Source organism: Podarcis vaucheri (genome assembly GCF_965113315.1).
Source record: "Podarcis vaucheri genome assembly, chromosome: 1".
NCBI classification, from domain to species: domain Eukaryota; kingdom Metazoa; phylum Chordata; class Lepidosauria; order Squamata; family Lacertidae; genus Podarcis; species Podarcis vaucheri.
The window spans coordinates 4,312,684-4,334,124 of record NC_138759.1 but is presented as its reverse complement, the minus strand read 5'-3'; the positions used below and the strand labels follow the sequence as shown (position 1 = coordinate 4,334,124).

At 46.5% G+C, this 21,441-nt stretch overlaps 1 protein-coding gene across 6 annotated transcripts in view; it reads left to right on the top strand.

The window, feature by feature from the left end:
* The window catches only part of TRIM9 (tripartite motif containing 9), a 75,432-nt gene that overhangs the window by 8,152 nt on the left and 45,839 nt on the right, over positions 1 to 21,441 (top strand). For all 6 annotated transcript variants that reach the window (XM_082217207.1, XM_082217203.1, XM_082217204.1 and 3 more), the window contains exon 2: positions 18,222 to 18,317. In XM_082217207.1, coding sequence (XP_082073333.1) covers positions 18,222 to 18,317 — 96 coding nt within the window. The remainder of the gene's footprint in view (positions 1 to 18,221; positions 18,318 to 21,441) is intronic.

Genomic DNA, 21,441 nt, shown 5'->3' with positions numbered 1-21,441 from the left:
GCAGAATACGGTGGCACTATTACTTCCCTTGATCTTGTGGGGGGCCGGACTATATTTTTTTGGGGGGAAATGAACAGATTCCTATTCCCCACAAATTAACCCAGAGATGCATTTTAAATAAAAGGGCACATTCTACTCATGTAAAAATACACTGATTCCTGGACTGTCCGTGGGCTGGATTGAGAAGGCGATTGGGCCAGATCTGGCCCCCGGGCCTTAGTTTGCCTACCCTGTCCTAGAAGGTTCATGCTCCGTGCACATTGGGACTGTGAGTGTGCCTGGCTTTAAGCCAGGAGAATCTGCTCAAGCCACTATTGCAGCACCTTCAGTTTGGCAGCTCTCAGTGCACAGGAAAGTAGACCATGCAGGGCATCTAGCAAAGATTGCCAGGGGGATTGCTCAGCAGTCGAGGAAGTGTGAAAGGAAATGTTGGCGCCTAAGCTTTGCACGTTGCCTGTTGCAAAGGAACCGCACTCCAGGAAATTATTTCGCTTCTTTTTCTGGTCGCCTCACCTCCCAAAGGATCTTGTAAAGTTGGAAAAAGGCTAGCAAGATGGAGATGGAGATGGAGATGGAGAAACTCCACTCTGAGAAAAGGTTGCATCATTTATTGGGACCTTTTAGTTTAGAGAAAAGGAGTAGAATTTCTTCTGCCTCTTTAACTGCATTAGAAGTCCTGGACTTAGAGATCCCACTGGATAAGAGTTTCAAAAAGCATGGGGGAAATGCAGAGAATACCGTATTTTTTGCACCATAACACTCACTTTTTTCCTCCTAGAAAGTAAGGGGAAATGTCTGTGCGTGTTATGGAGGGAATGCCTACGGGTGGCGGGGAAAATCTGCTGCAGTCGTGAGCAGAGGATCCATGGTTCCCCTTCCTTCCCTCCTCCGTGGCTCGCTTTGAAACAGCAAAGCGGGAGAAGAGCCGCTGAGTGGGGAGGAGAGAGGGACAGAGAGCCTGCTTGCTTTAAAGGAGCAAAGCGGGAGAGAGAGGAGAGGAGCCGCTTACACGAGTCCTGTCCGGTTGGTTCCTCCCCTTATACCCCTCTTCTTCATTATTAGCAGCATCCTTCTCCACCCACCCCACGCATGCTCCTTGTCCCTTGAGTGCTTTTCCTTCCCTCCCCACCTAAAACGTGTTTACAAAGCACGGATCCACATGGATCCTCAGGATTTTTGCACTGGGTCACCCCAAATTCACCATCAGATCACATAGCATGTCCATGGCTACATCTTGCACTAAAAAAATCACGCACCCACTGTTGCCTGGGGCCGCAGTGGTGCAAAAACATGGTTACAAAGCATGGATCCACATGGATCCTCAGGATTTTTGCATTGGGCTACTCCAAACTCACTGTCAGATCACATGTCTGTGGCCACAGCATGAACCACAAAAATCATACATCCACTGTTTCGTTTAGAATATTTTTTTTCTTGTTTTCCTCCTCTAAAAACTACGTGCGTGTTATTGTCGGGTGCGTGTTATAGAGCGAAAAATACGGCACTTCACAAAACAGTGCCCTAAAATACATACCTGGACTTGTTTTGATTAATGTCTGCAGGAGACTTTGTGGATATTTAAGTTATAATTAGAAAAATCTTAATAATTATTCATAAAGGAAACAGCTTACAAGAAGTAAATAAGGAGGCCAGATACAGGATAAAGGAAGTCTTTTATTTGGTTGTTTGTATTGTTGTATGTTATGTTTATTGTATTTCTGCACTGGGGGGTGGGGGGTTTATGTTATGCTGTAAATAAAATTTCCAATAAAAATTTAAAAATAATAATAGAAGTCCTGGATTTGGAAAAAAAACCAACTGGGATAGAAACAACAACATATTTTTTTTACAAAAATAAGAGACAACAAAAATGCACTCCCACAATTCAGAGGGGGGAGTGGGAGTGGCAGCACCCCACAGCCGCCAATCAGATGTGAGGCTGGTTCCTTAGGCATGCATGTGGCTCTGTGGACTTCCTGTGCTTGTGTGCCGCCTCCTGGCAAGGATGGAGGGGGAAATGGATACTATTTGCACTTTTCAAAATGATACCCAAACTGAAGTCCAGTCTCCCCTTCTCTGAATTTTGCAATGCAGTTCTACAACCAAACAAATATCTACAAAAATGTATATATGGCAGGAAAAGTCACCAACAGGCCCCAGGGTGGGTGACAACAATTTAAAATTGGGAAATAAAAGCAGTTAAAACAAATCACAGTCACAGAAATAGGGTGAAAACAAGAGGTTGGGTGCATTCTTTTAGAAGAAATTGCATGCAAAAATATGCATATTAGTCAAAACTTCACACCAAGATGTGTTTATCAGGGGGAAATCTCCACTGAAATACTGATGAACTTTTATAGGGTTCTTTTTTAAATTGCAAATTGTTGCAGAAATGTGGAGAAATGAATTTAAAGCAGCTTCATCCAACCCTAACTCAAGGAATGGTTGAGGGAGTTGGGGGTGTTTAGCCAGGAGAAGAGAAGACTGAGAGGCGATTTGAGAGCCATCTTCAAATATCTGAAGGGCTTTCATACTAGAAGATGGAGCAATATTGTTTTCTCCCACTCTGGAGGGTAAGACCCCAGCCAATGGATTCAAATGTCAAGAAAGGAGATCCTTATTAAACATGTGGAAGAACTTTCTGACGGCAAGAGCCATTCTACAGTGAAATGGACTTCTTTGGACGGTGGTGAGCTCTCCTTCACTGGAAGTTTTTAAACAGAGCTTCCTTAGCTGCGATTCCTGCATTGCAGGGGTTGAACTCTGTTGTTGTTTAGTCATTTAGACCCCCTGGACCAGAGCACGCCAGGCCCTCCTGTCTTCCACTGCCTCCCGCAGTTTGGTCAAACTCATGCTGGTAGCTTCGAGAACACTGTCCCACCATCTCGTCCTCTGTCGTCCCCTATTCCTTGTGCCCTCCATCTTTCCCCACATCAGGGGCTTTTCCAGGGAGTCTTCTCTTCTCATGAGGTGGCCAAAAGTCTTGGAGCCTCAGCTTCAGGATCTGTCCTTCCAGTGAGCACTCAGGGCTGATTTCCTTCAGAATGGAGAGGTTGGATCTTCTTGCAGTCCATGGGACTCTCCAGAGTCTCCTCCAGCACCAGAATTCAGAAGCATCCATTCTTCGGCGATCAGCCTTCTTGATGGTCCAGCTCTCACTTCCATACATCACTACTGGGAAAACCATAGCTTTAACTATACAGACCTTTGTTGACAAGGTGATGTCTCTGCTTTTAAGATGCTGTCTAGGTTTGTCATTGATCCTTCATGGATCACTGCCTCTTCATGGATCAGTGCCTTGCCATGGCGAAGGGGCTTGAATAACTCAGAGAAGCTATGAGCTATGCCGTGCAGGGCCACCCAAGATGGACAGGTCATAGTGGAGAGTTTTGACCAAACGTGATCCACCTGGAGCAGGAACCAGCAAGCAGCTCCAGTATCCCTGCCAAGAAAACTCCGTGGACAAAGACAACAGATTGGACTCTACAATTCCCTTATTCTTAGCAGCCATGGAGTTTTCTGGAGCATCTCCTTGACTTCACAGGTGGTTGTGGGATCAGGGGAATGAAGAAGGACCTTCCTTCACAATTGCAGCTTTCTTCGCCACTGCATTTCTGCCCTCTCCTGCTCCCTTCCTCGCTTTCCTCCTCTTCCCACTCTGCTTTTCCACAAGCGCAGCCCTCCCGAGCTCAGGAGACGGAAGAGAGCCTGCCTGACAAGACACAAACTGCTCTGCCAGCTCTCCGGTGTCATCCAGGCCGCCTCAGGGCAAAAGGGCGCTGGGTGCAACACGGTTTGCCACGCATGAGCTTCTTCTCCCGGCGGTCTCCTCAGCCAAGCTGTCAAAATATTTACCCAACATGGGACGCAGCCTGAAAGAAACCTTGCTCCCCTCTCCCTTGCCGGGGAAGGTGATTTTTGCCTGCGGTCAGAGATGAGATCAGTTCTGTGAAGCATCCTTGCAAGAACAGAAAGGAGAGGTGGCAAAGCAGTTGGGCGACTTCAGCAACAGGCGAGGGGGCTGCCGATCTTGGCTTGTGCAATCTTTCAGGTCCTGTGGGTGCCTTTGGATACCTACCTTTGCAATCTGCAGTGGTTTGTTTTTTTATAAATATTTTATTGAGTTTTCACAATCAAAAAGCATAGAAAGAAAATACAAAATCACAAAGAAAAATACAATACAAAAGTACAAACATTAAACACATCAAGAGAAAAAGGAAAAAAGAGATAAAAACACATATAATAACAAAAAACAAAAATTCCCTCTTTCTTAATTTCTCATCTTCAATTAGCTTATTTTCCCGACTTCCTCACATCTCCCATTCTTGTATCCCTTTTTAAAAAATTAATTTAGCAAATTCATATCCTATTAATTTATCTGTTGTTAATCCAATCTAACATTTTATTTCGTTGCTAAACCCCCTGCGATTCATTTCAATGTCCTTAACATTCATAAATTTTACAGTATTTCTGCAAATAAATTTTAAATTTCTTCCAATCTTCCTCCATCGTCTCCTCTCCCTGGTCTCGGATTCTGCCAGTCATTTCCGCCATCTCCATATAGTCCATTAACTGCATCTGCCAATCTTCCAAGGTGGGTAGATCTTGTGTCTTCCAATGCTTTGCAATGAGATGCAATCTGCAGTGGTAAAGCCCAGAAACAAGTTTAACGCCTCCATGACAATGAGGCCTCCAACACCGGTTAATCCCAATTCTTCTCAAATTCTTATTTCCACACTTCGATACAGGTTGCGTTCATGGGATTTTGTTGCCTTCCTCTCTTAAATCACTAGAGATTTAGGGCATGGGAGGTGGAGTGATGCTAGAGGAGGTAATTTTTAGCAGTTAGCACCTGGCTACAGTCATTCCAGGGACAGGGATGCGGTTGGCGCTGTGGGTTAAACCATAGAGCCTAGGACTTGCCGATCAGAAGGTCGGCGGTTCGAATCCCCGTGACGGGGTGAGCTCCCATTGCTCAGTCCCAGCTCCTGCCCACCTAGCTGTCTGAAAGCACACCAGTGCAAGTAGATAAATAGGTACCGTAGATAAATGGGTACCGCCCAATGACTCTGGGGTTGTGGCGCTCATCTCACTTTACTGGCCGAGGGAGCTGGTGTACAGCTTCCGGGTCATGTGGCCAGCAGGACTATGCCGCTTCTAGCGAACCAGAGCAGCGCACGGAAACGGCGTTTACCTTCTCGCCGGAGTGGTACCAATTTATCTACTTGCACTTGGACGTGCTTTCGAACTGCTAGGTTGGCAGGAGCAGGGACAGAGCAACGGGAGCTCACCCCGTCACCGGGATTCGAACTGCCGACCTTTCGATCGGCAAGTCCTAGGCTCTGTGGTTTAACCCACAGCGCCACCCGCATCCCTTGATAAAACAGGGAGGGTGGTAAATGTGTGCCACTTTGAGCTCCCTGGAGAAAGAAGTGGGAAAGATGTTTGTGTGTGTGTGTTAAATTATTGTCTTGGAAGCACCACCTCCTTTGGTCTGACACCCAGCGGGGCTCTTCTTGCATTCCAGAGCAGGGATGAGTGACCTCTGCCCAGTCCCTACTCAGGATGTTGTTGAGACTCCAGCTGTCATCACAGAATCATAGAGTTTGAAGGTGTCTCCAGGGTTATCTAGTCTAACCCCTTGCAATGCAATCTCAATTAAAGCATTCATGACAAATGACTGTGGGAATGTTCAGAGATGAACAGAGATGTTCAGGGATGTTCAGAGGATATATTGTGTAAACAAGTTCACAATTTAGCAGAGTAACATTTCCCTTTTTAAACTCACAGCGGATGCGTTTGCTCAGGCTCACTAAAGCCTCTATAATAACTGTTCTGGTATTTTACCCCTTTTTTTACCCCTTATTCCCTCATAAAAGATAAGACACGACACAGTCTTCTATAAAAGTATAAAAGAGTTTACTCAGGCATCATTCTGTTCACAATTGGATCCCAGAAGGCAGACTTAGAAAAGTAACATACACCTGGAAACTATCTCATAAGGAGACAGTCCCTTTGTCCTCTCTTGGCTGGAGAATCTTTGGCCAAGCAGATGTTGCTTCTTTGATGCATGTAGTCAAAGAGAGAGAGGTGGCTGCCCTGCCCTGTGCTTTTCTTATTACCTGCACAGGTGAGGCCACACCCACTTCTAGTCACATGCAGAGGAAGTCTGTCCCAGCCCAGAAGGAAACAGGAAGTTTACCTGCTGGCTGGACAAACCTTCCTCCCCATGTGTAAAGATGTTCACTCTAGGAATGTTGTACTTGACTGCTCTTGTGTTTCACATCCCACAAAGACCATCCAAACGCTTGTTTGAAACCTCCAACAAAGAAAAGTCCCCAACCTCTTACTGTCAGAAAGCTCTTCCTGATGTTGAGTCCAAATCTCCTTTCTTGCAACTTGAAGCCATTGGTTCAAGTCCTATCCAGAGCAGGAGAAAACAAGATTGCTCCATCTTCCATGTGGCAGCCCTTTAGATATTTGAAGAAGGCTGTTGTATCTCTCCTCAGTGTCCTCTTTTCCAGGCTAAACATACCCAGCTCCTTCAACCATTCCTCATCAGGCTTGGTTTCCAGACCCTTGATCATCTTGGTCACCCTCCTCTGCACACCTTCCAGTTTGTCAACATCCTTCTTAAATTGTGGTGCACAGAACTGGACACAGGACTCCAGAGTAATCTTATGCAGTCAACATTTCACCAGCTTCTCCACAAGAATATTATGGGGGGACTTTGTCAAAAGCCCTGACTATTGGTCATGTTACCTGGGATTGATGGCAGTTGGAGTCCCAATATCAGGGAGAGTGACATGGGTTCACCACCCTTATTATAGAGATTCCTGTGAGCCAAGAATCTATTTAAAGCAAGGCTGCTCTTGAGATGGAAGACCAAACTTGTAGGGAAACCCAAAAGTCACCAAATCTAGCAGCCGCCCTCAATGAGACATCTGCCAAACAAATTACTGACAGATGAAACAAGGCATTAATTTCTCAGATTTACAAGGGCATGCATGAAGTCTTTTCTTGTGAGGAGTCCCCATTGTGCGCCTGGAAGGGAAGGATGTAAACAGAACCATGCGCTACATCAAAAAATGTTTCAAACTGCTGAAGGAAAACCACCAGCCATTTGTCACCCATGGGAAATTGCATTGTTCAACACTGGGAGTTTGCGCCTTGTGAGAAATCATGCTCAGAGACAAAACTTGGGGTGATTCTTGCCAAAATATGCATATACATATGCTTCACAGGTAGAAGCTTCAGGGTTCAATCCCGTGTATCTCTGAAGCAGGATCTGAGCCCAGGAGCCCTCTTGCCTTTCTGTGCATTCCAGCAACTGGTATTCAGAAACATTGCAAAGCCACCCTAGATAGTAACCCTCAATAGTTCTCTCCTCCATGCATTTGTCTAACCCTCTTGTAAAGCCAACCATATTGGTGGCCATCCCTGCCTCCTGTGGCAGTGAGTTCTATAGTTCAACAATGTGCTGTGGAAAGAAATACTTCCTTGTATCTTTCCTGAGTCTCCCAACATGAAGGGCTCCTTCACACTTCCCTTTGTCCCACAATTTCATCTGTTCATCTCTAGGCATGGGTCTGAGAAATCTTTCTTTTGTCCTCCCACTTTTCCCAGTGTTGGTGCTGACCTTTAAAGCCCTAAATGACCTCAGCCCAGTATACCTGAAGGAGCGTCTCCACCCCCATCATTTTGCCCAGACATTGAGGTCCAGCTCTGAGGGCCTTCTGGCGGTTCCCTCCCTGCGAGAAGCCAAGTTACAGGGAACCAGGCAGAGGGCCTTCTTGGTGGTGGCACCTGCCCTGTGGAACGCCCTCCCCTCAGATGAAACAAAATTTAAAAAATCCTTCCAGTTGCATCTTGGAGACCAATTGAGTTTGTTATTGGTATGAGCTTCCATGTGTGCATGCAATGGAAGGAATTTTTTTATTTTGTTTCGACTACAGCAGACCAACACGGCTACCTACCTCCCCTCAGAGTCTGTCTAGTCTAGTCTAGTCTTAGGCGAAAGGGGTCAGGAATGCTGTTCAAAGATACTGAATCTACCAGCTGTTTCTCTCTTGATGTTTCCTCTTCTAACTGTTCCACACCCAGTATTTCCCAGCTTCTCCCTTCTAGACCATGTCCCTCTGCAAACAACTGTTCTAAATCAATACTATCCTCCTGCCTTTGGGGAAGTTCAGGAGAAGGGGACGGGGCTCCCACCATTGCATTCCGTTACTCTGGGCCCATAACCAAAAATGTTGGAATCTCCGCTACGACCGAGCAAAAATGTCGGAATCTCTGCTAAGACCGAGCTACTCCTCTGGAATCGCCTCCGATGATGATTTACGACCTTAGCCTCTGATAAGGCTCCAGAGTAATGCAGAATATCCAGCAGCAGGGAAGGAGCTGAGAAATATGAGCTACATTGCAAAGACCGTTTTATTTCTAACTACGCCGACAGAAAAGAAACATAAATGCTCTCTCTGTGAAAGCAGAGAGCAACTGGAAAAACAAAGGAACAGGAAACCAGTAACGTCATATCCGTCTTCCGTGAGACTTCCAACAGCCTGGAATTTCTGGAATGCAAAACAGAGTCTTGTGACTCCAAGCACTGAACAGTGGCATAAACAGAAACCAACACATTCCTCCTCGGTCCCTGACAGCCTGTGAATACCGTATTTTTCGCTCTGTAAGACACACTTTTCCCCCTTCAAAAATTAAGGGGAAATGTGTGTGCGTCTTATGGAGCGAATGCAGGCTCCTTGGCTTCAGCGATAGCAACGCGAAGCTTCCGAAGCGCAGAGGGAGAGCTCCCCCCGTGCTCCAGAGGCTTCGCGTTGCTTTTGCTGAAGCCGCCTGAAGCCCCCGGAGCACAGCGCGAACTCCCGCTGCGCTCCGGGGGCTTCAGGCAGCTATCTGCAAGCCTTTGGAGTGCAGCAGGAGTTATCGCTGCGCTCCGAAGGCTTGCGGATAGCCGCCTGAAGCCTGGAGAGCGAGAGGGGTCGGTGCACACCGATCCCTCTCGCTCTCCAGGCTTTGCTTCACTGGAGAGGCGCTGCAGAGTTTTCCCTCTCTGCGCAGCGCCCCTTCAGCGAAGCAAGAGGAGAAATGGAAGGGGCTCTGTTTCTCCTGCCGCTTCACTGAGTGGGCGCTGAGCAGAGAGGGGGAGAATTATTTTTTTCCTGTTCTCCCCCTCCTATGGTCCGGTGCATCCTATAGAGCGAAAAATATGGTACTTGCTATACCATCTTCTCCTTCCCTATCCCCAGCTTGCCTCCCAGTCCCGGCCACACCCCTCGCCAGGATCCTATTCTACCGCTTCCTCCTTCTCCCCGTCGTCCTGCCAGTTCATGACAGCAAGCCAGAGTGGTGTAGTGGTTAGAGAGTCAGCCTAGGAGTGTGGTGGAGTCTCCTTCTTTGGAGGTCTTTAAGCAGAGGCTTGACAACCATATGTCAGAAGTGCTCTGATGGTGTTTCCTGCTTGGCAGGGGGTTGGATTCGATGGCCCTTGTGGTCTCTTCCAACTCTATGATTCTAGGACCCGGGAGAAAGCAGGATTCAAATCCCCACTTGGCCATGAATCTCATTGGGTGGCCCAACTTACCTCACTGGGTTGTTGTGGGGATAAACTGGGGGGCGGGGGGGGGGAAGAACCATATAATCCGCCTTGAGCTCCCTGGAGAAAAAGATAGGATATAAACACAATAAAAACCAAAGGCAGAAATGAACAGGTAGGAGATGTACCATCACATCCCAAAACACAAAAATCGAGACTGTGGGTTTTTATTCTCTTTCAAGTGTGGAAAGATCATCGCTCATACGGAGGAGAAATCAATACCCTCCTCTGTGGAACAAATTAAAATGCCCTGTTCATCGTCATCCATCCTCTGCTTCCCATTCGAATCCAGAGTCTGGGTCCTTTAGCTGCTTCTGTATTTGGCTAATCCTTCTCTGTCTGCTTTCTCTCTCTCTCTCTCTCTCTCTCTCTCTCTCTCTCTCTCTCTCTCTCTCTCTCTGCCTCTTCTTTCCCTTCCTCCTCTCTCAGCTCCCCCCTCTCCCTTCACTCCCTCCCCAGAGGTTCCTTCCTTCGCTCTGCTCCAGTAATCTCATTTCTCCCCGAAGCAACACTTTGGCTTTCCAAGCACAAAAGATGGCCTGCTAATTACAATCTGGGCGGCCTCCTCCAGAACCGAAAGACACACACACACACACACACACACACACACACAGTCCTTCCTACTCCAAGGTCATCTGAGCACAAGCCTTCTTTTGCAGAAGCTGCCAGCCCCCCTACCCCACCCCCCAGAGTGCTGGAATCCCTTAGTGGGTTGCAAAAGGCCAAAAGGAGGAGGGTTGGGCGGCTTAGACAGATCCCCTGTGCAATTTCCACAAATCAAGCATCCCAGCAAGCCGTAAGCCCACCCAGCCCTTGCCTTCTCCGGAGCAGCTGTCTGAAAGAACCGCTGATAATCCTCCAGCAGGCTGAGCTATTGAGCGCAAGCCTCTTGGGATGAATGGGGAAGGGATTGCAAATGTTACAGGGGTTGACGTCATGCCTGGTGTGCAATCTCCAGGAAAGAATGTACTTTTCTCTCCCTCCCCCTCATACATTGTGGAGGCATCCTGGCCTTCAACCTTCCCATTACTTATTTAATTCCGCCGGGGAGTTTCCTGGCTGCGGATTCGAGAGGCTTGCTGGTGTCGAACATAAGAATGTAACATGAGCCTTGGTCCATCTAGTCCCAACCTCCTGTTCTCCCCCCTCCCAATTTTAATTAAATTTTCTGTTTTACCATTTAAAATACTCATCTTTACATCCTTAAGATACCAGTGACTTCCCTTCTTCTCTTTCCGTGGTTCATTTAACAAAACATAACCCCCTGCATATTTTATATAATCTAGACCAGGCATGTCCAACAGGCAGATCGTGATCTACTTGGACGTCTGTGGTAGATCACCAGTAGATCACTGGCTCCCCTCCGAAGAAGCTCAACAACTTTGGCTCCCCTAAAAAAAGCTCAGCATCTTTGCCCTGCACCCCCCCAAAAGGGAGTAGATCACTGCCACTTTTTAACTCTGTGAGTAGATCGCTGTCTCTTGGGAGTTGGCCACCCCCAACTAGACCATTCAGTATTCCATTATTACATCCATCAAAACACTGCTGAATTTATCTTAATGCTGCCCACGTTTTCAAATGAACGTAATTTTCCTCCATATATTCAATAAACATTTCCCAGTCTTCTTTAAAAGTATGTTCTTCCTGCTCTCTTATTCTATATGATAGGTCTGCAAGCTGCGCATAGTCCACCAATTTAAGTTGCCATACTGTTCTTAGGTAAAGGTAAAGGGACCCCTGACCATTAGGTCCAGTCGTGACCGACTTTGGGGTTGCGGCACTGATCTCGCTTTATGCTCGAGGCATTAGGGCGGCCCCGATCCTCTGGTGACTCGCCTCTCCTGGCCTGGAGGCGAGCACTCCTCCTGCGGGAACTTAGCTCCCTCTGTCTCTCTGCCCTGAGCCTCTGCAGCTCAGGAGAGGCTGGAGGGTCACCGGACCCAGAGGCAACCTCACCTTCCCCTGACGGGGCTGAGAGTGGAGCACCTGTGGGCAATGGGTCCTCCATCACCTCAGGAGCCAGAGCAGACTCAGCTGGTGCCTGCACCTGAGGATCCAGCACAGGTGAGGACCCTTCAGGCTCAAGCCCCAGCCCCGGCTCAGCTGGTTCTGGAGGCGGGGACTCCTGTGCAGGTGGGGATTCCTCAGGTTCAGCCTCCGAGTCCAAATCCCAGGCCATCACAGGTGGATTTATACCGGACCACCCACACATTGTTCTGTTTTTTTGGTTGATCTGTGATGATCTTCCAAAGCTATTCCATCACCGCCATCTGTATGGACTCTCTAGAGCTATAGGATTTCAGTGGGAATTTATGGGTTTTTATAGATTGTTTGGAAAGCTGTATGCCCATCCTGAAACTTCTGCAGGCACAAACATTATTTAAAGCAGGATCGCCTATAACCACCCAGATATAACCGTGAGCGCAAATAATCATGAATGGACGATAAACGGTATGCCTGGAGAGCTGCTTAGTCATGAGGAAGAGGGCATAGCTTTGCATCCTAAATCTTGAGCATAAATAAGAGTCATAGAATCATAGAATTGTACAGTTGGAAGGGACTCCAAGGACATCTCATTGACCCTCAGGGTCCCTTCCAACTCTACAATTCTATGATTTTATGATCTAGTCCCTGCGACGCAGGAATCACAACTAAAGAATCCCTGATGGATGGCCATCCAGCCTCTACCCTGTTTCAGGAAGTTTTTTATGTTTCACGTTTTAGTATGTTCTGATATATGCTGTGAGCCACCCAGAGTGGCTGGGGAAACCCAGCCAAATAGGCGGGGTGTAAAGGTAAAGGACCCCTGACAGGTAAGTCCAGTTGTGGACAACTCTGGGGTTGCACGCTCATCTCGCTTTATAGGCCGAGGGAGCCGGCGTTTGTCCGCAGACAGCTTCCAGGTCATGTGGCCAGCTCTGGCGAACCAGAGCAGCACATGGAAATGCTGTTTACCTTCCCGCTGGTGCGGTACCTATTTATCTACTTGCACTGGTGTGCTTTTGGACTGTTAGGTGAGCAGGAGCAGGGACCGAACAACAGGAGCTCACCCCGTTGCAGGGATTCGAACCACCGACCTTCTGATCGGCAAGCCTTAGGCTCTGTGGTTTAGACCACAGCGCCACCCGCCACCCTGGCGGGGTAGAAATAATAAAATTAATAATAACAACAATAATAATTGAAAAACCTTGAATGAAGGAGAGTCCACCACCTTCTGAAGGAGTTTTTTCCGCTTTGAACAGTTCTTGTTGTCTTGTTTTTTAGCTGAAATCTCCTTTCTCGTCATTTGAATCCATTGGTTTGCATCCTGTGCTTTGGAGGAGCAGAAAACCAGCTTGCTCCATCTCCCCTTCAGATATTTGAAGATGCCTATCATATCTCCTCTTAGTCTCCTCTTCTCCACGCTAAGCCAAACTCCCTCAGCCGTTCCTCGTAACTTGGTTTCCAGACCCTTGCTCATCTTGGCTGCCCTCCTCTGCACACCTTCCAGCTTGTCAACACCCTCTCTAAATTGTGGTACGCAGAACTGGAAACAGTATTCCAGGTGTGGCCTGACCAAAGCAGAATAGAACGGGACTATTACTTTCTTTGATCTGGACGCTAGAACTCTGCTGATGCAGCCTAGTACATCTGGGCTGCATCAATAGGAGTATAGCATCTAGATCAAGGGAAGTAATAGTGCCACTGTATTCTGCTCTGGTCAGACCTCACCTGGAGTACTGTGTCCAGTTCTGGGCACCACAGTTCAAGAAGGACACTGACAAACTGGAACGTGTCCAGAGGAGGGCAACCAAAATGGTCAAAGGCCTGGAAACGATGCATTATGAGGAACGGCTAAGGGAGCTGGGCATGTTTAGCCTGGAGAAGAGGAGGTTAAGGGGTGATATGATAGCCATGTTCAAATATATAAAAGGATGTCACATAGAGGAGGGAGAAAGGTTGTTTTCTGCTGCTCCAGAGAAGCGGACACAGAGCAATGGATCCAAACTACAAGAAAGAAGATTCCACCTAAACATTAGGAAGCACTTCATGACAGTAAGAGCTGTTCGACAGTGGAATTTGCTGCCAAGGAGTGTGGTGGAGTCTCCTACTTTGGAGGTCTTTAAGCAGAGGCTTGACAACCATATGTCAGGAGTGCTCTGATGGTGTTTCCTGCTTGGCAGGGGGTTGGACTCGATGGCCCTTGGGGTCTCTTCCAACTCTATGAGTCTATGATTCTATGATTCTATGATTAGCTAAATAGGACTTTACATTTGCTGAGAATTCCCTCTCTCTTTCTGAAATCTAAATGGTGGAGGGGTGTCACCTGTATCTAGTTTGTGTATTTCTTGATTGTGTCTAGTTTTGTATTCCTTGGAAAATCTTCACCCTGAAGCTTCTCGGCAGTACCCCCACCCTGTGTTTTTCCATGTTACTTGAGGGGGGGTATTGAGTGGGAGCAGGGCTGATGAGTGGCGTCATTTTAATTAGAGAACCCTCCGTTGATTAGCTCTCTATCTTAATGATCTTGCTGCTATAAATTACCCAGAAAAGAATTGACAAAGGATTGCATTGGGTTCCCCCCCCCTTTAGAGAGGCAACTGTAAGGTCGTTTTCTACTTCGTTAAGCCTGGGTCCCCTTCCCCCTTCTCATCCCTCATCTATCCTAGGACACCAGCTCCTTTTCCAAGATTGAAGTCGTGGGAGAAGAGAAAAGCACTTTAACCTAGACGAATTTCCGGTCACTGCACACTGGCGATCTTTGTTCTTCCTCCAAAATCTGTTAATGCAAGCGGAAAAGAGACGGGGTGTGCAGAAAACTCTATCAGGACATAAGAACGTGAGATTTAAATAGGAAGCTGCCTTGTGTAGAGCCAGAGCATTGGTCCCGATAGCTCAGTATTGTCTACACGGACTGGCAGGTTCTCTTCAACCCCTACCTGAAGGAGCGTCTCCACCCCCATCATTCTGCCCGGACACTGAGGTCCAGTGCTGAGGGCCTTCTGGCGGTTCCCTCATTGTGAGAAGCCAAGTTACAGAGAACCAGGCATAGGGCCTTCTTGGTGGTGGCACCCGCCCTGTGGAACACCCTCCCACCAGATGTCAAGGAAATAAACAACTACCAGACTTTTAGAAGACATCTGAAGGCAGCCCTGTTTAGGGGAAGCTTTTAATGTTTAGTAGACTATTGTATTTTAATATTCTGCTGGAAGCTGCCCAGAGTGGCTGGGGAAACTCAGCCAGATGGGCAGGGTATACATTAATAATAATAATAATAATAATAATAATAATAATAATAATAATAATAATAAATATTATTATTATACATGGAGATGGCCCAATGGCCTTCTCAATCCAGCCCACGGACGGTCCGGGAATCAGCGTGTTTTTACATGAGTAGAATGTGTCCTTTTATTTAAAATTCATCTCTGGGTTATTTGTGGGGCATAGGAATTTGTTCATATTTTTTTTCAAAATATAGTCTGGCCCCCCACAAGGTCTGAGGGACAGTGGACTGGCCCCCTGCTTAAAAAGTTTGCTGACCCCTGTATTTTTGCTGCAGTTGTAGCATATAAAAACATTTTTTATCAGGCTTATGAATCTCTGTACCTACAATACGAAGTAAAAGGGCTTCTGGCTTTTTTAAAAAATGTCTATTTCAACATTTAAAAAACCTCATTACAAGTATGTCATTTCCCAAAAGTCCTTTACTTTCTTACATTCCCACCAAATACAGTAAAAAGTACCTTCTTTTTCCTTACATTTATTGGGTCCCTTCCAACTCTATGGGATGCGAGTGGCGCTGTGGGTTAAACCACAGAGCCTAGGACTTGCCGATCGGAAGGTCGGTGGTTCGAATCCCCGCGATGGGGTGAGCTCCCGTTGCTCGGTCCCTACTCCTGCCAACCTAGCAGTTCAAAAGCACACCAGTGCAAGTAGAAAAATAGGTACCGCTTTGGCGGGAAAGTAAATGGTGTTTCCGTGCGCTGCTCTGGTTCGCCAGAAGTGGCTTAGTCTTGCTGGCCACATGACCCGGAAGCTGTACGCCGGCTCCCTCGGCCAATAAAGTGAGATGAGTGCTGCAACCCCAGAGTCGGCCACGACTGGACCTAATGGACTGGACCTTTTCCCCAACTCTCTGATTCTATAGAATAAAGCAGGTTCTTATGTTCCAATGTTCCAGGAACTTTCTGCATACAAAGCAGACGCTTCACCACCAAGCTGTTCCCTTCCCCTTGCTTTTGTGCTACCATCCATTTGCCTCTGAACTCCTGGCATAAATCTTCCAGTGGTTCCTTGTCACTGAAAAAGCCTCCATGTCTGCATTGATGCACCAGCCGTGCAGTGAATTCAGGGCACCCTATTTACATAATGTGGAAGCAATTGATTGCGAGGAGGTGATGAGTAATTGTCTCAACAGCCCGGGCTCCATTTACTGTTTCCTCGCCTGCCGCTTCAGCAATCAAACTGCCGCCTGATGGAGCTTTTTCCACTGAGAGCGTGCAAAAGATCCGGAAGGAAATTCTTCCTCCAGTGCCTTTGCCTTCTGCTTCCCAGGAGACTCCACAAATGGCCTGCCCTGGAAAGGGGCTGGTTTAGGGATGGTGGTATAGCAGGGACCCTTTTAAAAACCAGGGACCTAAGTCTGCGATTTCATCTGTCCCTGGGGCCAAAAATGCACCTGTTCCCTGAATCACAGAGCACAAGATTAACAGGAGTTGTCAAGAAGAATATTGACCGTCAAGAAGGATGCTGTTCCTTTAAGAATCAGAGAAGGAAGAAGCGCTGGTCCACAGAGCTAGGAAAAGATAAGGAGTAATTGATGACTCCTGATTCCCTTTCTCTTTAGAAATATCGCTATCTAAAGCACAGACATCACCTTGCCAACAAAGGTCTGTACAGTAAAAGCTATGGTTTTCCCAGTAGTGATGTATGGAAGTGAGAGCTGGACCATAAAGAAGGCTGATCGCCAAAGAATGGATGCTTTTGAATTCTGGTGCTGGAGGAGACTCTTGAGAGTCCCATGGACTGCAAGAAGATCAAACCTCTCCATTCTGAAGGAAATTAGCCCTGAGTGCTCACGGGAAGGACAGATCCTGAAGCTGAGGCTGCAATACTTTGGCCACCTCATGAGAAGAGAAGACTCCCTGGAAAAGACCCTGGTGTTGGGAAAGATGGAGGGCACAAGGAGAAGGGGACGACAGAGGACGAGATGGTTGGACAGTGTTCTCGAAGCTACCAGCATGAGTTTGACCAAATTGCGGGAGGCAGTGGAAGACAGGAGTGCCTGGCGTGCTCTGGTCCAGGGGGTCACGAAGAGTCGGACACGACTAAGCGACTAAACAACAACAATTTGCAATGGTTAAATCCATCATGTCTGCATGTGAGGGGGCACATTTGGGGTTGGGTTTCTTTTTCAGGGGTGGGGTTGAGGCCACTGTCAAATCTAGCTAGATGTCCCTTTCCTGGGCTAAAGGCTACTATACTATGTCACTTCTGCTAGTGGTGTCTTTGAAGACAGAAACATAGCAGCTCAGCCCCTATGTCTTCTTCTACAGGCCCTTCCTCTGCATGTAAAGAAATCTGCTTTTTGCAATAAGCCCTTACCATGTAGTATATCTGAGTACGTGCAGAGTACATTTTTCTAGCCACAGGTTGCAGTAAATCCACATAAGGGGGGAAAAGCGACTTTGAGCAGAGTGTCTCTTCTGTAATACTGCCTTTTTCTTTTTTCTTTTGGTAAGTGGCGAAATGGTGAAAACCCCCAACCACTTAATTTTGTTCTGGCTTTACAATCCTGCTGTCCTGGTGACATGAGCATTCTGAGCAGGGGGTTAAATTCTGGCTGGGTATATGAGCAAGAACCCCACTGGGAAGGAGTGCAGTGCCTTTTAATGGGTTGTAGAATCTGAATTATTTGCCGCTTTCTGTGAAATTCGCCTCCTGCTAATCATTGGCTGAACTTGAGCTGTTGCAATTCTGGGTGTTATGTACTGAAGTTCTCACCCTGGGCCAGCAGGGGGATACTGTAGATAGTTTTCACTCAGGTCCGCATATGCAAATAAGGAATTGAAAGTGACGTTCAGTGATTGTATAGTTACAGAAAGTTGTTACTGTTGTGTTGTAGTGGAGCTCTATATAAGCAGGCTGGCTGAACCCTTCAGTTCAGTTCTGTTCTGGCCTGTGAATAAATAAGAGCTGCCTGAAGAATCGCTATGTCGTCTGATATGTTCACCCACAACTTAACACTGAGCTGCTTGGAATATTTGGCTCCATAACCTACCTAGAATGTTGAGGCCCATCCCTGGTGCAGGTACGAGAACGATGAGCTCTCTGAGCATGTACAGAGGCTTCCACAGACTCATAAGACCCTGACCCTGATTTATGTACCCAAATCCCCTGAATTTCTGTTTGGTTTTATGTGCTTTTACGCTGCCGGTTTTGGGTGGTAGTTTGGTTTTAATGACGCTGCTTGTTTTTATGCTGCATTTACAAACTCTAAATGTTTTTCAATAAATCAAATTGAGTAAATATCAGTCTCACATCTGGAGTAGCTAAAACCAGCCTGCACTTATCCTGGGAAATGGGGTCCTTTCTTCTAATCCAGATTTTTCCTCCTTCCCCTGCACAGAGCCAGCTGTCTCAGGCGCTGAACGGACTCTCAGACAGAGCAAAGGAGGCCAAAGAATTCTTGGTGCAACTACGGAACATGGTGCAGCAAATCCAGGTATTCTCTCGAATCCACCAGGTGGAAGTGGGAGCTGGCTGCAGCATTTGGGGACCTGAAACCGAAAGCCCAAATTGGAACCCTGGCCACTGCCCAGCCAAGCAGCCCCCTAACCAGATGCCCTCCAGCTGTTTGTTTGTTTGTTTGTTTAATTTATTTAACATAATTATTACAAAATATAAGCAAAATATTGCAAATACATACATACATATATATTTCAGATAAGCACACATATATAAAAAAGAACAAAAGAATAAAAGATAAAAAAGAAGAAAAGAAAAAATAAAGAGAAAAAAAGAAGAAAAGTTGGAAGAATTTCTTCCAAATTTATTCTACAAATATCTCAATATGAAATGAATAATAAAATTTCATTGATTGACTTCCATCGCTTACACTGCACTTCCTATATACATTTTAAGCAAGGTTGTATCTGTTATTCTGTATTTTTCCCATACTATCTCATGCAAATATTATAATCACTAAAGTTTTCTAAATCTTTCATAAATCTATTCTAAACACAACCAAGACCTCCAGCTGTTTTGGATTAGAACTCCCATCAGCCCCCGACCATGATGACCGGGGGCAGACCCACATCATAATTTAAATCATCCATAGTTTAAAGCTTCCAGCGTGCATGTCCAGCACATGGCTTCCCCCAAAGTATCCTAGGAATGGTTAAGAGCATGAGATGAAGCTGTTGAATCAGGCCAATCCCCTACTGAGTCCAACGTCCTGTTCTCAGAGTGGCCACCCACATGTTTGTGGTAAGCGCGCAAGCACAGGATTTGAACACGAGAGCAACATTCTCCCATCCCATAGTTCCCAGCAATTGGTAGTTTTTTAAAGGTCCTGAAAATTGCAGCTCTGCAAGGAGGAAACTACGTGTGGCGATCACACACAGGGCCCCCAGACATTTGACGGTCTATTGACCCTGTGCCGCCACTGCGATTGCTTTTTTCGCTGCCACCACCCCGTATCTCACGGGGACACACGGAGTCCAGTCAGTGGTTAACATAAACAAATAATCAAGTTTATTTCTAAATGCAGGAACAAGCTTATGGTTTCAGTTAATTTTTCTCTTGTCAGTTTCTTATTCTTAGATCCTAACAACTCCAAACTGATTATTCCAACTATCTATCTGATTCCACCTAACAATTCCTCTCACTCTCTCACAATACAACTCTACCAACCCACACCTAAACCTCCCTCTTACTTCTTCAACTCCCCAAGCCTCAAATCCACTCCCAAACCTCAATTCAACTCAACCCAACCTTAAAACCTCCCACTCTAACTTTTATTCCCCCCTTGCATTCTCACTGCCCAATCACATCACACCTATTTTAACCCTTTTTCTTATGACTCATCCTAGGAGGCAAACACCACACTATGGTTCCCAGAATTCATTTTGGGGGGAAAAGTCGTGTGCTTTTCCTGTGCATTGGAAGTCCTTTGAACCCCAGGGCTGATGGGAGCTGTGGCCTAGAACAGCTGGCGGGCACAAGGTTGGCAAAGCCTGCTCTGTTGGACCATGTCACTTACGTGCTTTTTAAAATATTTGTATTTTATTTTAAAAATTCAGTGAAAATATGATATGAAAGGAAAGAAATGTAAAAGGAAAGAAAGAGGAAAAGTTGTTTGTTTTTGCGGGCCCAGTCGCAGTGCCACCCCCACCCCCAGGCAGTGGCTAAATGTAAGATGTGATTCATAAACTCAAGCAGACAATGATCTCAATTAGAAACGTCCACAACTTTATTGATTGCAGATATAAGTGGATTTTTGGCTCGGGCGTTGGGTTTTACATCCATTCCAGCCTGCCCAGACCAAAAAATATATATTTAATTTTAAAAAAAGGTAAGTGAACTTGGTTCCCACGAGTTCCTGCTCCAAAATAACCCTGCACGTTAGTAGCACAATTAATACAACAAATTCTTAACACGGCATTATGCTTTTTACAAACTGATTCCAAATATTTATCCACACGCAATCTGTGTTTCAAAGCAATCCGTTTGTATGTTGCTAGAGTCGTCATCTCTTTCTAATGAGCCATGGCACATTATCTTTCCGACGAAATAATATCGGTCTTTTCGCAGAAGTAAGGGCACGGAGAGTCCATTTACACCGACCCTTTGTCAAACCCCAGGCAGCTGAAATATAGTTCAAAATAATATTACCATCGGACAGTTTAAATTCCCCCCACCACAAGTAGTATTTAGGCAAGATGGAGAGGTGTTGGGTACCGCTGTTGCTGCAGCATCTTCTAAAGATATGGCATAGCCAAGGCAATTATTCTCCGTGCAGCCTCCCTGCCCCCCAGCCAAGCCTGATAACATCTCTGCAAATGTGCCTGGTGGGTTAATGCAAACCTCCGGAGGAATTGGGCTTCCATGCGGCATTGATTTAAAGTGTGGCTCCTGTGCTGTGGATGGCTGGCTTTGGTTTCCAGGAAGGCTGCTCCTCCCCGCCTTTCCCCATTAAGCTGTGGAGAGTCATCCATCACAGCCAGGCTGAGCTGTTGCCAAATTAAACCCCCGCCCCCTACCGCTGCCTCGCCCCACTTTGTATGCCTTGATGTTAGCAATCCCTCTGGGGACTAATCCTGCCTTGCCTAACAGAGCAGCCCTGCTGTGGACGGAGACACACAACTGTTTCAGTCAAGGGGTTTGATCTCCAGGAATGGGTTGGAAAGGCCGGGGTGGTTTTGCAAGAGCTCTGCTTTCTCAAGGCAGCACACAGATGCTGTTTGATTGTAAGGGACCCGGTAGCTCAAGCCTGTTACCTGTTTTTGTGTGGAGGAGGGGTAATGTAAGGGCTGAGCCACATCAGGGCAGGATTAAGCAAAATAAGCACGCGCTTAGGGCATCAAGGGAAGGGGGGGGCACCGCAGAAATTTTCCATTGCTGGATTTTTTAACATTCGTGGTCACAAATGGCTCAGCTGAGCATTCATGTCCTCAACTGAAGTATATTTAAAATCACAGCAGAACAACTATTCAACAAGGCAGGCTGCATGCCTTATCTCAACTAAGTGTAGAAGCAGATGTTTTACGTAAGATTAGTTTTGAGAATCTGGTCAAAGACTACAATTAGAAAAAGCAGGAGAATTTTTTTCAGATACAGTGGTGCCT